Below are 18,973 nucleotides of genomic sequence, written 5' to 3'. Positions count from 1 at the left end.
GATGCTAAACCGGTCCTTCAAGGGCTGAGGTCCTCACACATTTTTGACACAGCTCAAATTAACTGATGGGTCTGAATCAGGAAAGGTGTGGTCCATCAGGTAGAGCACATTCCTCTCTTTATCAGTCCATCCTACACCCTGGCATGGATCTGGCCCTCCAGGCCTGGAGTTTGACACCTGTGCCATAGAGCCTTCCCGGTGCTACCTCTCTCCCGATGTTCCAGCCTCATCCGTGTTGCACATGCTCAAGCCCAGACTTTAACGCAACCCTGAGGCTTGGAGAACACTAGTGCAGAAAACCATGCATTTTGCGGTTTTCATGCGTTTGCGTTTTTTCAATTGTCTTCCTTTTCCAATGGAGTAAAATACAATACCATATTTAAAGGAATACTATCAATACCCAAGTGTTCTAAAATGACAAAGTACAAATAATGTCTAAGTAGCTGTGTAAACATTTTCCTACTTTTCATGTTAAATATCAGAGGCAAAAGCTGTAATTTATTGAGGGTAGGATTTAGCTATATTGGGACAAATCTATTGCAGAAGGGGAGTCTGCTTCAATGCGCAGCCAGAGTTGCATATCAGACTACAGAAAGCAAATATCAAACATATCAAACTCTGAAAGCAAAAACAGTATGAAAAGCTGTGACAATTAGTTACATTTCCTCTGCTCTCTTCAGACACGTCAGTCAGAAACACAGGACACAGAAGCTGCAGCTGTTGGGAGCTCTCTCTCTGTCCCACACAGAGTTACACATAGAGTTAACTGATCAAGTGTGAGGGGAATTTCCCCTCTCCTCATGGCTCAGTCAGCCGTCAGTTTTGGCATCAGTAAAGTTTGAAAGTATTTTGAGAACAGTAAACAAAGAGGTTGCTACTAAAATGTATACACCAGTACTTAGCAGCACTTCCCAAACAATTCCTGTGTCAATTGAAAAAAATATGTGCATCTATAGTATTCCTTTAATAAATTGCATCAAAGGCGCATGTAAAAACTGCTGTCCTCTGAGTCTCCATTGATATACAGTACGTGCGTTTTACATGTGTTTTTGAGAAATATGCAGCAAATTGTTAGTTTTGAAAAATAAACATTGTAAAAAGCAGATATATGCTTTTTTTATGAGGCCCATAGACTTTCATTATGGGCCAAAACACGTGTTTTCCGCAACCCTAGCGATTCTGCCTAAAGTGCTCCTAGCCAGCAGAGACTGCAGTGAGGAAAATAAGTTATGTACATATGCTGGATTAAACTCGGCAGGACGACTGTTAACTACTTTAGCCTTTCGGATGTAGGTCCACCTATGCATCTTGGGCGTAGGAGCTACGTCCATGAAAAAAAACGCTACTGCGGCTGATCACGTGCTCTCCCATGCTCGTTCTCACTGCTGCCCGTTAGCAGGGAGATCAATGAATGAGAAAGCAGATCTAGGACCCCGTGTCAATGATCGTGGCATCAATGAGATGCCTACATCATTGTTTAGCTTGAAAGTTACACTTATGCGCTTTACTTCCTGCTCGAGTGCTAAAAGCACGCACAGGAAGAAAAATGTATGGGGACATCTTGTGGCAAAATAGTAAAAATACACCTACATACATTTTTTTTTATAAACAGACACACTCTTACATTTAAAATAAACTCCTTCCCTCCCACACTCTCCCATAGTACCCAAATAAATATTTTGCATAAAAAATACAAATAAAAAAAATACATAAATAGTTACCTTAGGGACTGAATTATTTTAATATGTATGTCAAGAGGGTATATTACTTTTATTATTTTTTTAATTATGGGCTTGTGAATAGTGATGGACGCAAAACTGAAAAAATGCACCTTTATTTCCAATTAAAATATTGGCGCCATACATTGTGATAGGGTCATAATTTAAATGGTGTAATAACCTGGACAAATGGGCAAATAAAATACACGGGTTTTTAATTAAGGTAGCATGTATTATTTAAAAACAATAATGGCTGAAAACTGAGAAATAATGAATGTTTTTCAATGTTTTTAGTAATATTCATGTTAGAGTGCATTTAGAATAAAATAATTCTTAGCAAAATGTACCACCTAAAAAAAACCTAATCGGTGGCAAGGTATAGATCATTTTGCTGTGATAAGTAGTGATAAAGTTATTGGTGAATGAATGGGAGGAGCGCTGAAATGATGCATAAGGTGAAAAAACACTGAGGGCTGAAGTGGTTAAGGACCAACCTGTGAATTTAGCTTATGTACAAGAGCCCCTCAATGCCACCTTAAGATCTGGCATGCTGGATGATTAACAACATAAGTGTAATGGATTGCGGAGACACCGCCGCGCGGTCTGGCATTGGGGCGGCTGTCTCCGCGTTCAGACCGGCGGTTTCCACACAGCAGCATGCGTCTGGTTTGTCTGAGCCTAGTAGTGCACACAGATGGAGAGCTACGCGCGCGCGCGCGCTAGGAGGCAGGACATTTATGCCAGTAGGAGAGGGATCAGCTGATCAGAACGATCAGCTGATCCCAGCGCAGTGGGTGATTGGCTGAGTGGTGCTGGGCGGCGCTGAGGAGCGCTGCACTATATATATATATCTTGCCTGTCAGTTGCTGGTTGTCTGCCGTTGCGAATACTTACGTGTGAGCACTCAGACCAGTCAGATCCCACAGTGTGTTAGAACCAGGAGGACCTGGGAATTCACACTTAGCCAGATTACGCTTGTGTTATAGGGTGTTCCAGGGTGTTGTGACCACGGACCTCACACCCAAGCTTAGGGATACTGTGTCATTGCTGTGTTATACTTTAGACCAGTTCCAGTGTGTTGTGACCAAGGTCCTCACACCCAAGCTTAAGGATACTGTGTCATTGCTGTGTTTTACTCTAGACTAGTTCCCAGGTGTCGAGACCAAGGACCTCACGCCCCAGGCTAGGACGTTGTGATATTTATATGTTATGACTATTTGCTCTGTCGACCTTTCTCTTGCTTTCTGATTCGGTACCTCTGCATATTTGCCTACCTGTTGCCAGACCCTGCCTGTACCCGGTTACCGAATCAGTCTTCTGTCTCTGTACCTCATCTGCTCGCGTGTTGCCGACCTGGCCTGCCCGACTTCCCAGGCTGTCACTCTCCCTGAGTGATCAGTCTATCTGTACTAGCAGTGACACCATTCCACCAGGGGTCAGCTGCAACCAGGACTCCCGCTCCTCAGAGAGTCCGGCCTGTTAGCAGCCAGTGGCCTCTTCCTCTGGAGTCCCCTGGCTGCAGTACAGTCTACCATCTGATTAATATTATCCCTGGTTGCCAGGTCCTCACTATCAAGGAGATAGTTTCTGCACTGCCCAAGGCCACCTGCCCCTAAGGTGGTTCTTGGCCGAGCTGCTTATATCTCCCGCTTCTCGGGAGATAGCCTACAGTTCATCAAACACTTTTACTTATTAGGTGTCCAAAGGTTAGGCATACTTGTATTATTGGTGATTCTGCAGATCATCCATAATCAAGTATACATCTGTATTGTTGATGATTCTGCAGATCGTCAAGAATCAGATTCTCTCTGTGTGCTGACACCAATCGTTACAGTAAGACGGTCAACTGACCATTGTGCACCAGGGTTCTGTGTGAGATTAGGGTTAGGTTCAGCGATAGTAAAATATTGGTGAAAATGTACAGATATTTTATTAATGGGAATTAGCAGTGCACAACAGTACATTATCAGTAATTTTACCGATACTGTACTAGCAGTTATCTCTGGCGCCAACATTTCCCTGGCACCTTGCATGTACGCACATGTTGGAGTGCTCTGTGAATAGTAACATTAAAGTTAATGGACTTTCATGTTACCATGCTGATCGCACACAATGTGCGCTGCATCATAACTGACATAGGGCTCAATTTACTAAAGTGTGATAACTGCTATCACAGCAGTTATCATGCGAGCTGCCGCGTGCAAAGGTTTCTGCGCAAACATCGTTACTTCACGTAATAAGCGAAGGTTTGCGAGTGACCACGTGCACTTTACATGTGAAAAGCGGGTTATTACGTGAAGTAACGCTGTTCGCACGGAAACCTTTGGGCACGGCAGATCGCATGATAACTGCTATGATAGCAGTTATCACACTTTAGTAAACAGCCCATAGTGTGAACTAACCGTGCGCACAGTAAATTCTAGATACTGTCTGACAGAACATTGCTGTGCTGAAAAAACAGCTGTTACAGTTCTTCTGCAGCCAGCATTAGATAAATACCAGGGTCATCCAAAAAGTAACAGCCATTTGCTTTTATCTGCCACACAACCGATTCTTTCAGCATACCTCCCAACTTTCTGAGATAAGAAAGAGGGACACTATAAGACATACCCCTGTCACACCTCTAACCATATCCAGCCACACCCCTCATAATGTATACAGCAAACAATTCAGAAGCAAAACATTTCGTTTTATCATCCAAGTTACATTGGCCCTCTCTATCATCAGTAGTTTTCCTTCATTTTAACATTTTAAAATAATAAATATATTAATTTAAAAGATGAGAATAAATTTTAGACTCAAACACACTTTCAGTATTAAAATACATAGATTTACATAGATCTGTACACGAGTCAGATCTGACTCCCAAAGAGGGACTGTCCCTCCAAAAATGGGAGTTGGGAGCTATGCTTTCAGTGGAATGTAACGTGCATCTGTCCAGCTAATCTCTTCTCTCTCTGCACCAATTGTCATATGGCTGCAGAATGCCAGCCACATGACAATTCCTCTGACCCATACGTCAGGAGTGTGTTGCTACTAAAAGAAAAAGAAAAGGGATTTTTCGATAATTCAGGCTAGAGTGAGCATATGATGTCCCCCACAATGCATCACTGCTGAATATGCAAAGTATCCCTTGTTCTCCCTGTAAGCTAGCCACACCTCCAGAACCACTGGAATGCAATGATATGTCAGCTTCTTAATTGTAAATTGTTAATTTTAGTAAGAGGGCTTTTTGGTACTTTCTAGCCCCCTACACATGGTAACAGTAAAAAAGGGCGCAGGAGGCTAGTGGACAAATCGGGCGCCGCCATTCACTCCTATAATAATTATCGTTTACTGGGCGCCGAACAGGAAAAAAGGGCGCCCGAGAATAATAACGTTTTCCAACGGCGCCCGAAGATTTTTCATGTTTTATAACTGTTGTGATGATTTACGTTTCTTATTTCAATAAAACATTATTTTAAATGTTATCCCTTACTGTTTGTAAAACATTATTATTCACGAAACAAAGCGATCAGTACGTAATGTAAATTGTAATATATTTTATCCTTTACTGTTTTTAAAACATTATTCTACACACAATACAGTGAGCACTAAGGAGGGTCTTAGGTTTAGGCACCAACAGGGGTGTCTTAGGTTTAGGCACCAACAGGGGGGTCTTAGGTTTAGGCACCACCAGGGGGGTCTTAGGTTTAGGCACCACCAGGGGGGTCTTAGGTTTAGGCACCAACAGGGGGGTCTTAGGTTTAGGCACCAACAGGGGGGTCTTAGGTTTAGGCACCAACCCCCTGTCTTAGGTTTAGGCACCAACAGGGGGGGTCTTAGGTTTAGGCACCAACAGGGGGGTCTTAGGTTTAGGCACCAACAGGGGGGTCTTAGGTTTAGGCACTAACAGGGGGGTCTATGGGTTAGGGGTAGGTACAGGGAGGGTTACTTAGGCACCAACAGGGGGGGTCTTAGGTTTAGGCATCAACAGGCGGGTCTAGGGGTTAGGGGTAGGTACAGGGAGGGTTACTTAGTAATTTGTTTTTAAACGTTATTATACGTTTCATTATTTAAACGGAAGATTAACGTTTTTACAATTGCCGATTTAATGCACATTATCTAATGATTTATAACTTTATAAAACATTAATTTTAAACGAAATACAGTACAATACATTTTTAAACGTTATCCATGCTTATCGTTTAAAACCCCGCGCCCTTTTTTCCCAGCGCCCCTTTTTAACGTACGCCCTACACACTCCTAGGAGTTCTGGTTCACTATGAGCTTGCTGAGTAGTCTGTTACTACAAGGAAGGGATCAAAAACCAAGTAAATATATATAATAAAAGCTTAAATAAAGGAGGTGATTATATGAAGAAAAAAAATAGATGGTACAATGTGTCAAATTAACATAAATATTTCAATAAATGAAATGGCTGTTACTTTCTAAATATACATGTTAATTGCATGTTCCACAAATTCACTGGCACCCAGCTTTATTGGTTGTGAAACCCCATCAGGCCGGATGTATCTGCTCCACTGTGCCTTTAAAGAGTATCACTAGCGCAATTATTGACCCAAATCAAAGCAATTCATCTTCCCATTATAGTCCCCTAATGTAGGTCTGGTGAATGAACAGCAGTATAAATCAGCTGTTCTCCTGGAAGATTCCACAATTGGTAAGCCCTACTAGCCTCCCCTTCCCCCAAACCTGAAGCCTCTCCCTGGAGGTTCAGAGTTCTGTGGCCATCCCTACTGTATTGACGGGGCCCGCACCAGGCTTGGTGAATGCCTATCATGCCACTGTTGCCAAGCTAGGTTTGGGCCGCAGCAACACAGCGGGGTCAGCTACAGAGCTCCAGACTTCTAGGCAGGCTTTGGGCAAGAAGTCTCGTGTATAAATTGGTCAATATACCCTAAACGATAAAGGGTGGGGCCAACCCTCACAGCATTATGTCAATTAAATATACACAAATTGGTCATAAGGCCACCATAATTGTACCAAAATTTATTATAACCAAATAAGCACAATCCCCTAATTACAAAACCCTCCATACAGCATGTCATCCCCTTAATAAAACCAAAGTGCCTTGACAGTTTTTTTTCAATGGCGGAGAGGGAGAGAGATTTGTTTGAGAAGAGTGGGGAATACCAATTATGGGCATTCCCCAGTGAACAGTTGATTTCCTTTGCCATACCTACATTAGGGGACTATAAGGTACTCTTTAAAGGACATCTGAAGTGAGAAGGATCTGGAGGCTGCCATATTTATTTCCTTTTAAACAATACCAGTTGCCTGGCTTTCCTGCTCATTTATTTTTCTGTAGTAGTGTCTAAATCATACCTGAAACAAGCAGCTAATCTAGTCAGATTTCAGTCAGAGCATCTGACCTGCATGCTTGCTCAGGGTCTATTGCTAAAAGTATTAGAGGCAGAGGAACAGTAGGACCGCCAAGCAGTTTGCATTGTTAAAAGGGAAATATATATGTCAGTCCTTCTTATCTTTCTAAGTTCAGGTGTGCTTTAAATCAGGAATATAAGTATATAATTGCTTAATAACATGTCCAGTCTCTAAGCTCTTCAATTGTGTCGTGTTAGATAGCCAGGCTAGATATATGATCTCTAAAATCACAAAGACACAGGAATTAAGAAGCACGTCTGCAGTATGTAGTAGTTATAAACTATGCCGTGCAAACCTTTAATAATTCTAGTCAAAGGAGTGACAAACGTAGGCTTTCTTTACCACAGGCGACTGTTGTTTTGCATTAATTTTTATAAGACGGGGTCTTAAGAGGTTACTTCATAAAGAAATAATTGAAAGAATGCAGGAAAACACCAATTCCTTAGCAAATTAGGGATAAATAGATTCCTATTAGCTGGACTCCTGGCACCTGCTAGCTTCCCCTCTCCTCCATCAGAGCTGTGTGAATAGCATACAGCAGTCTTAAATCAGTTAATTAGTCTAAGAGGAAATCCAGCACAGCAAGATTTATTTATAGCTTCTTCTCCCAGTGGAATTTTCCCAACGGCAGCTGCAGCAAGCCTCTAAAAATAGAAGTGAGAGCTATTCTTAGGATCAGAAAGCCGTCTCTGGGAGACTCTGAGCTCTTCTGTCCTCTGAGGCATTGTAAATTCAGGTTTATGCATCACTTTCTGCACTGCCATAATATTTATGAAGCACAGAGTCACGGCCAAAACAAAAGGCAATGAACTAAGGGAAGTGCATTGCACCGCAACGTTCAAACTCCCTTCAGACTCCAGCCTCATACAAATGGAAATAAATGCAGAATTATTTCTCTGCAGTTGTTTTCCTATTAAATTGTTATTCATTAAATTCTTCACCCCATTTGCAAAACAAAATCTGTAATAATGCAGTGCTCTTTTGCTACCAGTGAGATTAATTATTGTTCCATATTATTTGGTATTTACAGAAGAAGAGGTTTATATATATACAACAGATTCTCCCCAATAGGGAATCTCAACACTATAACAGCATTATTCCAAAAATTTCTATAAAAGCTTTTCAGCCATGGCATTATGCCTTAAAGAGATTCTGAAGTCTCCCAAAAATTAGGTTTTTATTTTAAAAACCTCATTAACATTATTGCCCTTCTTAAAACGCCGCAGAACCACGGCTTAAAACCCCCTCAATCACCCTAAATTCACCCCTTACTCGGCAGGCAAAATCCACTACTTTCTTGGTCGTAGATTTTGCTGCCGCCTCTATGCGCGTCAATCAGCACGTATCTCCACCTCTCCCCCGCCCCCTCAGTGAAGGAAGACTGAGAGGGGCGGGGGAGAGGCGGCGATACGCGCGATGATCAATGACATGCAAATATTTCCGAGTTCTTGCAGATTTTTGTACATTTTTGAAATTCTCACATATTGCTTGAAAATGAACCCGTCCATTTGAACCTGGGTAGGATTTGATTGGTCCAATATCAAGCTGTATATATTTACATAAAAATGTACATAATTCTGCATGAACTCAAAAATATTTGCATCGCATTGATCATCCCTACCTATGATAGTGTCTTATATTTGGTTATACTTACCTGTCTGATTTCTCTATTTCCTCTTCACCTGCTGCACACCCATCCTCAGCTCTAGCCACTCATGTTTCCATTCATCATCACAGCATGATGGTTATATGCTATAACAGTCACATGACCATTACACAATGCGTGAACAAGTCAGGAGGCTGGAATTTGAAGCAAACAGATGTACTATTGAATCTTTCTTTCCCCAGCTAGCCGAGGTCGCTTTTAAGAGGGTTTAAAGGAAACCTGTAAGATTCAAAAAATAAAAAAAACAAATACCTCGGGAGAAGGAAACGTCTGGATCCTAATGAGACTTTCCCTGTCCTACTCAGCCCTATCCAGCGCTGGCAACAATGAACGTTGAAGAAAAAGCAACAATAATAGTTACATTTGCCTATCTGCACAATGCACAGAAGAACCCACTGGCGAGAGTGAGCCAGATTACCAGGAGTGATTGTGGCTAAACGGAGGCACTCAGGAGGATGGCATGGGATGCATCGGTGCTCTTAGGAGCTGGAGGAAGCCCCGGTTAAGTATCAAATCTTTTAATGCCGACATCTCTGGTACACTTTATACCCTTCGTGACCTGGAACCTGCCCATCTTAATAGTAACCTATTTCTGACACCCAACCCTGACTTCCAGTTTTCAATTCTTCAATGTTAGTTCATTTCTGACACCTAACTATAACCTCCTTCCTAAAAGTTTCCTGACAAAAGTCCCTCAACTCTATATCCTAACATCGGAGACCTAGCTAATAAAACTAACCACCCCCTATCATATCTCCCAACACTAACCATCCTAAACTACAGCAACAACACATACTCATCTTCCATAATTCTCACCCCTGATATCAGTTCCAAACACTATGGGCTGATATCTTGTTAGCCAATGATTCAGCTGTAGAGTAGTAAAACTCCATGCGCGACTGAAATACTGTTCTCAATTAGTAAACACCAGTATCAGTTACAGCAGGGGCCATAGTTTACTATGCTAGAAGCCATGCTTACACTACAGACTGGATAATGACAGAGTGGATCGCCCCTTTACAGGTCACGGGCCTCAGGGGAAAGCAGCAGCATAACATACTCCAGTAACAGAAAGTCCCCTATGACAGACCCCAGTAACACAAAGCATCCCATAACTGACTCCAGTAACAGAAAGTCCCCTATAACAGACTCCAGTAACACAAAGCAATGCATAACAGACTCCAGTAACTGAAAGTTCCCTACCACAGACCCCAGTAACACAAAGCAACCCATAACAGACTCCAGTAACAGAAAGTTTCCTATTACAGACCCCAGTAACAAAAAGAACCCCATAACAGACTCCAGTAACAAAAAGCCCCCTATGACAGACCCCAGTAACACAAAGCACCCCATGACAGTCTCCAGTAACATAAAATCCCCTATAACAGATCCCAGTAATAGGAAGCACCCAATAACAGATTCCAGCAACAGAAAGTCCCCTATGACAGACCCCAATAGCACAAAACACCCCATAACAGACTCCAGTAACAGAAATACCTCTATGACAGACCCCAGTAACACAAAGCCCCCAATAACAGACTCCAGCAACAGAAAGCCCCCTATGACAGACCCCAATAACACAAAGCACCATATAACAGACTCCAGTAACAGAAAGTTCCCTATGAAAGACCCCAGTAACACAAAGCACCCTATAACAGACTCCAGTAACACAAAGCACACTATAACAGATCCCAGTAATAGACAGCACCCCATGACAGACCCCAGTAACAGAAAGTCCCCTATGACAGACCCCAAAAACACAAAGCACCCAATAACAGACTCCAGTAACAGAAAGTCCCCTATGAGAGACCCCAGTAACACAAAGCAACGCATAACAGACTCCAGTAACAAAAAGTCCCCTATGACAGAACCAAGTCACACAAAGCACCCCATAAAAGACTCCAGTAACAGAAATACCTCTATGACAGACCCCAGTAACACAAAGCCCCCAATAACAGACTCCAGCAACAGAAAGCCCCCTATGACAGACCCCAATAACACAAAGCAACCCATAACAGACTCCAGTAACAGAAAGTCCACTATAACAGACCCAGTAATAGACAGCACCCCATGACAGACTCTAGTAACAGACAGCTCAGTGACAAACTCAGAAACACGAAGCACGCCATAACAGACCCCAGTAACAGAAAGTCCCCTATAACAGACTTCAGTAACACAAAGCAACCCATAATAACAGACTCCAGTAACAGAAAGTCCACTATAACAGATTCCAGTAATAGGCAGCACCCCATAACAGACTCCAGTAACAGAAAGTCCCCTATGACAGACCCCAGTAACACAAAGCATCACATAACAGACTCCAGTAACAGAAAGTCCCCTATGACAGACCCCAGTAATACAAAGCATCACATAACAGACTCCAGTAACAGAAAGTCCCCTATGACAGACCCCAGTTACACAAAGCATCACATAACAGACTCCAGTAACAGAAAGTCCCCTATGACAGACCCCAGTAATAGGCAGCACCTCATGACAGACTCCAGTAACAGAAAGTCCCCTATGACAGACCCCAGTAATAGGCAGCACCTCATGACACACTCCAGTAACAGACAGCTCTTAAATAACAGATCAGACCTCCCGCTCTGTACACTCCCTCTAGCTGTCCTGATCAGCCAAGCTGTACTGTAGACAAACCCAATAACAAACTGTACTGCAGCAAGTAATTTGCAGGCTCAATAATGTGGCACCCATGTCACAAGCCATACTGCGGCAGATTCACAAATCTTTTCTGTTGAATTATCTCACTTTGCTTATTAACTCACAATGGGGTTGATTCATCAGAAGCTGATAATACTGCGGTGCACACATAGCTCACAGCAATATTACCTTTACTTCCGCCTGCAAGTACTGCGAGATATGCAATGAGCATAACTCGCGGTACTCGATTACTGTGACCGTTGCTACAGTAATGTACGTTACTAGCACTATTGATCACTAGCAATGTTACTGTTAGCAACACGCCTTACCATAGCAACGGTCATGATACTCGAGTACCATGAGTTACGCTAATGACTTAACTCATGATTTACCTCTCCTTATCTGTTTATCTCATGAATTATCTATCCTTATTTGTTTATCTCATGCATTAGCTCTCCTTACAGTTAAGGTGAACAAAAAGTAAGCTGTCTGAATCAACTGTGTCATACTCTAGATAAACGATGCAACCATAGAAGAGATGAATGGCTTGTGAGCAATTGCGCACTCTCAGAAGATTTAATACACATAACAAGACAGCGATCATGATAAATGCTTAAACCACATCTCTGAGAATTCTTTAATCACCATTAAAATTAGCAGCGATAAGTGGGATTGAAAATGAGCGTTCCATGGTCAAAGGCTAAGCATTCCTGACTGAGACATTTCAGCACGTTTTGAAGGATCGTCACCTCAATGCTTATTTTTCATGCAGATTAGGATATAAAACAAACTTAACTGCACGGATAATTGCTTTCAACTCTTCCCACAACAAATTATAATTTGTTTTCCAAAAGGCCATTGCTGGGTATTGTTTATGCTATGATATATATGCCACAGCAAGGTTATTCTTAACTGGAAAGGTGAAGTTGCAATGACACATCTTAGCTCAGAAGTTCAGAGGTTCTTGCCCTGCACACGCTCAAATACCACAGCTTAACTTATCATCAGAGCTTACAGGAACAAGTACTTGTTATGCATGCACTGGCACCTTCCTGGATGCCAGATTGCTTCTGCAGAGACAGATCTTGACTCCTCTGAGGGTGCATATCCTCCTATGTCTTTGCATAAGAATCAATTTTGTCTTTTTAAAACAACGATTTTTCCCCCTGAATAAATGGTTTTGTTCGTTGTCCTACAGGAGGCAGAATCAGTGGGGGCTGAAAGGAAATTCTACATGGGGCTAAACAGATACAGTAGCTGCTGATTAATTAACTGGCAGCTTGATTAATTAACCAAACTGTTGGCTAATTAATCAGCAACTCCTGAATGTGATTATCCCTGTGCAAGGCAATGGTTAAACCCCCACTGATTCTGCTTCCGGTGGAATGAAGGAAAAAAAAGGTATTTAATGAAATCTCTATTGAGCAGCATCCTAGCCTCAATGTATAATTCACAGGTGAAACTCGAAGAATTAGAATTTCATGCAAATGTTCATTTATTTCAGTAATTCAACTTAAAAGGTGGAACTAATAATGAAATTGACTCATTGCATATGAAGCAAGATATTTCAAGCCTCTATTTGTTAAAATTGTGATGATTATGACCTGCAGCTTATGAAGACCCCAAAATCTCAAAAAATAAGTATACTGTGAAAAGGTTCAATATTCTAGGCTCAAAGTGTTAGACTCGAATCAGCTAATTAATCCAAAACACCTGCAAAGGGTTCCTGAGCCTTGAAATGGTCTCTCAGTCTGGTTCAGTCGGAATCACAATCATGGGATAGACTGCTGACCTGACAGTTGTGCGGAAAACTATCATTGACATCCTCCATAACGAGGGAAATCCTCAAAAGGTTATTGCAAAAGAAGTTGGATGTCTCCAGAGTGCTGTATCAAAGCACATTAATGGAACATGGAAGGGAAATATGTGGAAGGGAAAAGCGTGAAAGACAAAGGCCATTCAAAAGTGTTTTAGACTTTCAAAAGGAGTGGACTGAGGCTGGAGTTAGTGCATCAAGAACCACCACACACAGATAGATCCTGGACATGGGCTTCAAATGTCATATTCCTCTTGTGAAGCTGGTCCTGAACATCAAACAACCTCAGAAGCATCTTACCTGGGCTAAAGAAAAAAAAAGAACTGGTCTATTGCTCAGAAGTCCTCTTTTTTGATTAGAGCAAATTTTGCATCTCATTTGGAAACCAAGGACCCAGAGTCTGGAGGAAGAATTGGGATTTACACAGTCCAAGAAAAAAAGTCCAGTTTGAAGTCCAATGTGATGATACCTCAGTCTGTGTTGATTTGGGGAGCCATGTCATCTGCTGGTGTTTGTCTACTGTGCTTCATTAACTCCAGAGTCTATGGAGCTGTCTACCAGGAGATTTTAGAGAACTTCATGCTTCCTTCTGTACACAAACTTTATGGAGATGCTGACTTCATTTTCCAGCAGGACTTGGCACCTGCCCACACTGTCAAAAGTATCAAAACCTGGTTCAATGACCATGGGATTACTGTGCTTGACTGGCCAGCAAAGTCGCCTGACCTGAGCCCCATAGAAAGTTTATGGAGCATTGCTTAGAGAAAGATGAGAGACATGAGACTGAACAATGCAGATGACTTGAAGACCGATATTGAAGCATCCTGGTCTTCCATTACACCTCAGCAGTGCCACAGGCTGATAGCATCCATGCCGCACTGCATTGAGGCAGTAATCAATGCAAAAGGGGCCAAAACCAAGTACTGAGTACATATGCATGATTACATTTTTAAAAAGTCCAACATTTTTCAATGTAAAATATTTGTTTTATTGATTTCATGTAATATTTTTATTTTTCAGAGTTATATTTTGCGTTCTTCATAAGCTGTAAACTCAAATCATCAAAATTATAACAAATAAAGGCTTGAAATATCTGACTTTGCATGTAATGAGTCTATTTCATGCATGATTGAATTTTTTTAGTTTAAGTTGTAATTGTGTTTATTACTGAAGCCAGATGAAAATTTAAATAGCGAAAAGGTTTGTGTAGTATCAATATATGTGTATGACTTTTTTTGTAAAACCAAAGTGAAATTTTCATTTGAAAAGAATTTATCAGCTAACATGCTTCCTTACTACAGATATGTAAATAAATTGAATTTTTGCTCACATCAGTCTCGCTGCCCTCTCGAAGGTTGTAGGTGAGGTCATGCTGGATCTCAGAGATAAATTTATGAGAGTATTCTGGGTAGAGTTCTAGAACTTCCCGCAAGCCTTTCAGACTTATGTACTGCAAGTCACAATAGGTGAGTGCTTTAACATTGGCGTTAGTCTTTATAACCCGGTCTTTATTGAGATTATCAGAGCCGATCAAATCTCCCTTACCTAAAAAGAAAAAAAGAAAAAAGTCAAGTTAATAGAGCAATATTATGCTGTATATGCCCTCCAATATATATTAGATTTTTTTCAGCTGCTTCTGTTTCTCTTTTTAAATTAATCTGATGCTTTAATTAGTAATTCCACAATGTTTTAAATAAAAGTACTACTCAAATTATATCAAATATCTAAAATGTATTTAAACCAATTTCTCCTCTTAGGGCTAATTCACATTAAATAGATTTTCTAAGTGCTTTGTGATTTTAAAAGCTCTTGCTAATGTTATCCTGTGTGTGTTCTCACTGGAGCAATGTGATTTTGTAAAAAAAAACAAAACCATAGCATTGCATTAGCAAGAGCTTTTCAAATCTCTAGCGCTTAAAAAGCTCTTGTAGTGTGAACCAGCCCTTAGGGCCCTTTCACACTTTGTCCATTGTGTTGCAACAGACAATATCATCACGTGATGAAATTATATTACTGCAGTGCTTTCACACTGAGTGCAGTGCGGGCGTTGTGGGTTCCAACAGAGTAACACACAGTTTACAGTGGCAGTAAAGCATACTTTCATCGTATTGTATGCTTCGCACGACCAACAACTTTTTGGCAGCATTGCATTGCTATGTTATCACAATGCAGCATGCACAGCGCAAAAGGGCCTTTAATATAATCTACTTTGAAATATCACTTAAACAGCTGTTTCTGCTCCTGAAAGGTTTGGGTCATAGTCGCAAATAATAATGCATTTCCAGAAGGTATTTTTATTGCTCTTGTTATGCTAATAAATATAAACAACGTCTCAAATCTTTTCTATTGTTCCTCAAGGTGACTCAGATATCCCTGGATATGTTAGTAAAAAGCATGAAACATTTTTAAACATTTTTAGCTGATAACTCTTAAAAGACAAAAATGTTTGGTAAATATACATTACAATTGTTATTCTCGTTCAATGCCCACTCCAATGACAGTTTGTCAAAATTTACCAATAAGGTGAAAATGGCCTTATTCTGCTAATCATTTGTTTCTTCCTGGTCAAAAATTGATCACGGATTAGTAGTAAATGATGCACTATTTCACAGCACTCATTTACAATCAGATTTCTGCAGAAATCTGATCAAAAATCAATTAAGCAGCTGCCTTTCTAGCTTTGTACTGGTCAGTGTAGTAGAAAACTTTTTGGCTGTGAGTTCCTATTGCTCATCCTGCTCCCAATGACAATTTTAATCAATAGTTTAGAGACTGGAGAAACTGAAGCAGAATAGATCACTGAGAGATTTAATCTATGAGAATCGACCTTCAGTTGCAGACTATTTATTTGGTTCTGCAGTTTCTAGAAAACTGAACTAGAAAGCCTCACCCAGAATGGCAAGAACAGTGTTGTCTTTTAGCACCTCCATGGATCCAGAGCAAACAAAATATATGGCTTGTAGAGCATCCCCTTGCCGGATCAGGTACTCTCCCGGGGCACAGAAGGAGGTTTTGATGCTGAGAGACAGAGACCGTAGGCAACCCCGACTGGCTGATTCAAAGATTGGCAGCTGGAGAATCTCCTTGTTAAGGTGCATGGCTATATCAGCTCTCAACTCATCAGGAAAATCCCTAAGAAGCTGCAGAAAGAAAGCGAAAGTGTTAACACAAATGAGGAATGTGTGCCCTTGAAACAGCAAATTACAAGTAGGATGTGAATGATCGTGGCTTTTTATTCTAACTGTATACATCTTGGAACTGACAATTTGATTGACCCAATAACTAACTGTGCACAGTTTGCGTCAAATTTGCTTGCAAAGAAAAATTACTAGCATCTCATTGAACATTTCTAATTACACAACATACACTATATTACTAATGGGCTTAGGGTGCAGCTTAGTGTAAGGGGAGGGTATCTGAAATGTTAGATCATGGGATGTACCAGACATGCAGTGGGTTGCTATGCTACGCATAGCAATTATTCTATAAATACTAATGTGTTGATTCAAAGTGCCCTTGCACTGACAGATTATGAAAAGCATTATCGCTCATCTTGGTAAAGAATTTGTTAGTTGCCAGTCCTCCATGCTGAAGCTTTCCCTAAAATTGACCCACATTGATTAAATGTAGAGTGTACAACCGTTCACTATACAGCCAGCCCCATCAGGTGCTGACCTTGATAGAGAACCACCCTCCGTGTTAATGTCCCGCACTGCATGGAACCCTGAAGACTCTGAAGAAGGTATGCACCATGCCCTTACCTTCAGGTGGGATGCGGTGGGGTGTGGGTGTCTGGGCACCCTCTGAAAAAAAGACACAGGAAACAAAAACGGGAGCCCAATAGTGCAATATGTTTAAAACAATTCTGATTGTGTAAAATAATGTAATACTACTCACAAAGGTGGGCTGCAGGGGGGCAATTGACGACAGGAAGCAGGTGGAGACAATAAACCCGACTCCACTCGGGGTGGTCGCTGTGGACCAGGAGGTGGTCGCTCTCTTTGGAGAAGAAAAGGGGACAGGCTTCCGCCGTGGTAAAAACCACGTGTGTCCTGTCTCCACCCCGCAGACTAGGAAAGTGTGGGGGTATGGAATGCACAATGAGGTTAAAGAGGTGCCCTGGTGTTAATTAAAATCATTTAAAAACAAAAATAAATTGAGGTGGCTTACCTCAGTAACGAAAAATCTTTGTAATGACAAAATATTTTATTAGTAGCACAGGCAACGCATTTCACGGGTCCGAGCCCGCTTCCTCAGGCCAATGTCAGTGCCAAACTAATAGGGAAGTTCAGCTAAGGGAGGCTCCCTTAGCTGAACTTCCCTATTAGTTTGGGACTGTCATTGGCCTGAGGAAGCCGGCTCAGACCCGTGAAACGCGTTGCCTGTGCTACTAATAAAATCTTTTGTCATTACAAAGTTTTTTCGTTACTGACGTAAGCCACCTCAATTTATTTTCGATTTTAAACTGTTTTTAAATGATTTTATATAACAACAGGGCGCCTTTTTAACCTCATTGTGCTTCAAGTGGGATGTTCACTATACATGGTCAAAGTGCCTGTGCAAGTCTTGAAGATTGGATATGTGTCCCAGCTAAAACTTTATGTTGTTGATTGTGTACTGTGGGGGAATTCAAATCCATTTTTTTTCTGACTTGTGACTCAGAATGAATATGTAGATCAGGCATTCTTTTTTGACTCTTTACTTAGCTCTTTTTTTACTTAGCTCTGTCTAAACTAGCTGCATGCTTAGTGCAGGTGCACAGCTCAGTATCTACAAAAGCAAGAAATCAGCAAAATATGCATTATATTTTTTTTAGATTGATTTCTTCAATGCCAGCTTTCATAATACATCAGTGCAAGTCCACTTTACCATACTGAAATTTTTGTTTACACAACCTCTTAGAAATCAGTTTGCATAACAACCATCATAAAAAAACATAAAACCCCCAAAAACAAGAGAGGCGGAGGATGCTGCTGAACTCCATCAGACAGTAAAGAGACAGAAAAGTCTCTTTCTTACCTTTTTTGCAAGGTTATTTCAGCACTGGAATGACTGGATCTGATTTTAAAGCCATTTCTTACAAAGTACTACTTTGCACTGATAGCAACTTATATATTTTACTGCATTTTTACCAGGAAAAGTCACAGAGGACAGAGGACACTTTGAAGTTCATTCTGACAAATGCCCTTCACAGTATCATATTACTGTAGAGTTGGAACAATTTCCTATTTCATCATGTGATAGTGGTCTTACTGCACTTTGAAGATGACATTTGAAAAGGACGTGATGCTATGGGGTGACATTGTTGTTCCCTTAAATAATTCACCATCTTCATGTGAGAGTATTCTAACATCCGAATGGAAAAAGGTGAGACGCCACTGCTTATCTCATGTGAATTAGCTAAGGTCCCACGTGTTGCATGTGCACTCTCCATGGTGCTGAACTTGTGTTTTCTCTAAATAGTCAGATTCAGAACCAAAAACACATTCCTAAAGAATATAAATAGAAAAGAAAAAACCCATATACAGAGAATGTCAGCATTGGTATACTGATTTTCCCAAAGCGAAAAGGAGAACAAGCCTCCACCCTTGGCAGGCTGATACCAGGCTACACTAAATTCAGCAAATTGGGGGTAAACAGCACAGATGGGTTAGAGATTCCACAACCATTTCCTTTTGGTTTCTGCTGCTTTTAAGCAATATTAAGGTAGGCATCAAGCTGAAAACAGTT

At 41.1% G+C, this 18,973-nt stretch overlaps 1 protein-coding gene across 3 annotated transcripts in view; it reads right to left on the bottom strand.

Annotated features, from left to right (window-relative positions):
- Window positions 1-18,973, bottom strand: part of LOC137524840 (potassium voltage-gated channel subfamily H member 8-like) — a 795,600-nt gene that overhangs the window by 97,469 nt on the left and 679,158 nt on the right. For all 3 annotated transcript variants that reach the window (XM_068245232.1, XM_068245233.1, XM_068245234.1), the window contains exons 10-11: window positions 16,134-16,383; window positions 14,574-14,788 (exon numbers count right to left, since the gene is read on the bottom strand). In XM_068245232.1, coding sequence (XP_068101333.1) covers window positions 14,574-14,788; window positions 16,134-16,383 — 465 coding nt within the window. The remainder of the gene's footprint in view (window positions 1-14,573; window positions 14,789-16,133; window positions 16,384-18,973) is intronic.

This window comes from Hyperolius riggenbachi, chromosome 7 (assembly GCF_040937935.1).
Source record: "Hyperolius riggenbachi isolate aHypRig1 chromosome 7, aHypRig1.pri, whole genome shotgun sequence".
Lineage (NCBI taxonomy): Eukaryota > Metazoa > Chordata > Amphibia > Anura > Hyperoliidae > Hyperolius > Hyperolius riggenbachi.
Note: the sequence above shows the minus strand (reverse complement) of the source record. Positions and strands in the feature narration are given on the sequence as shown.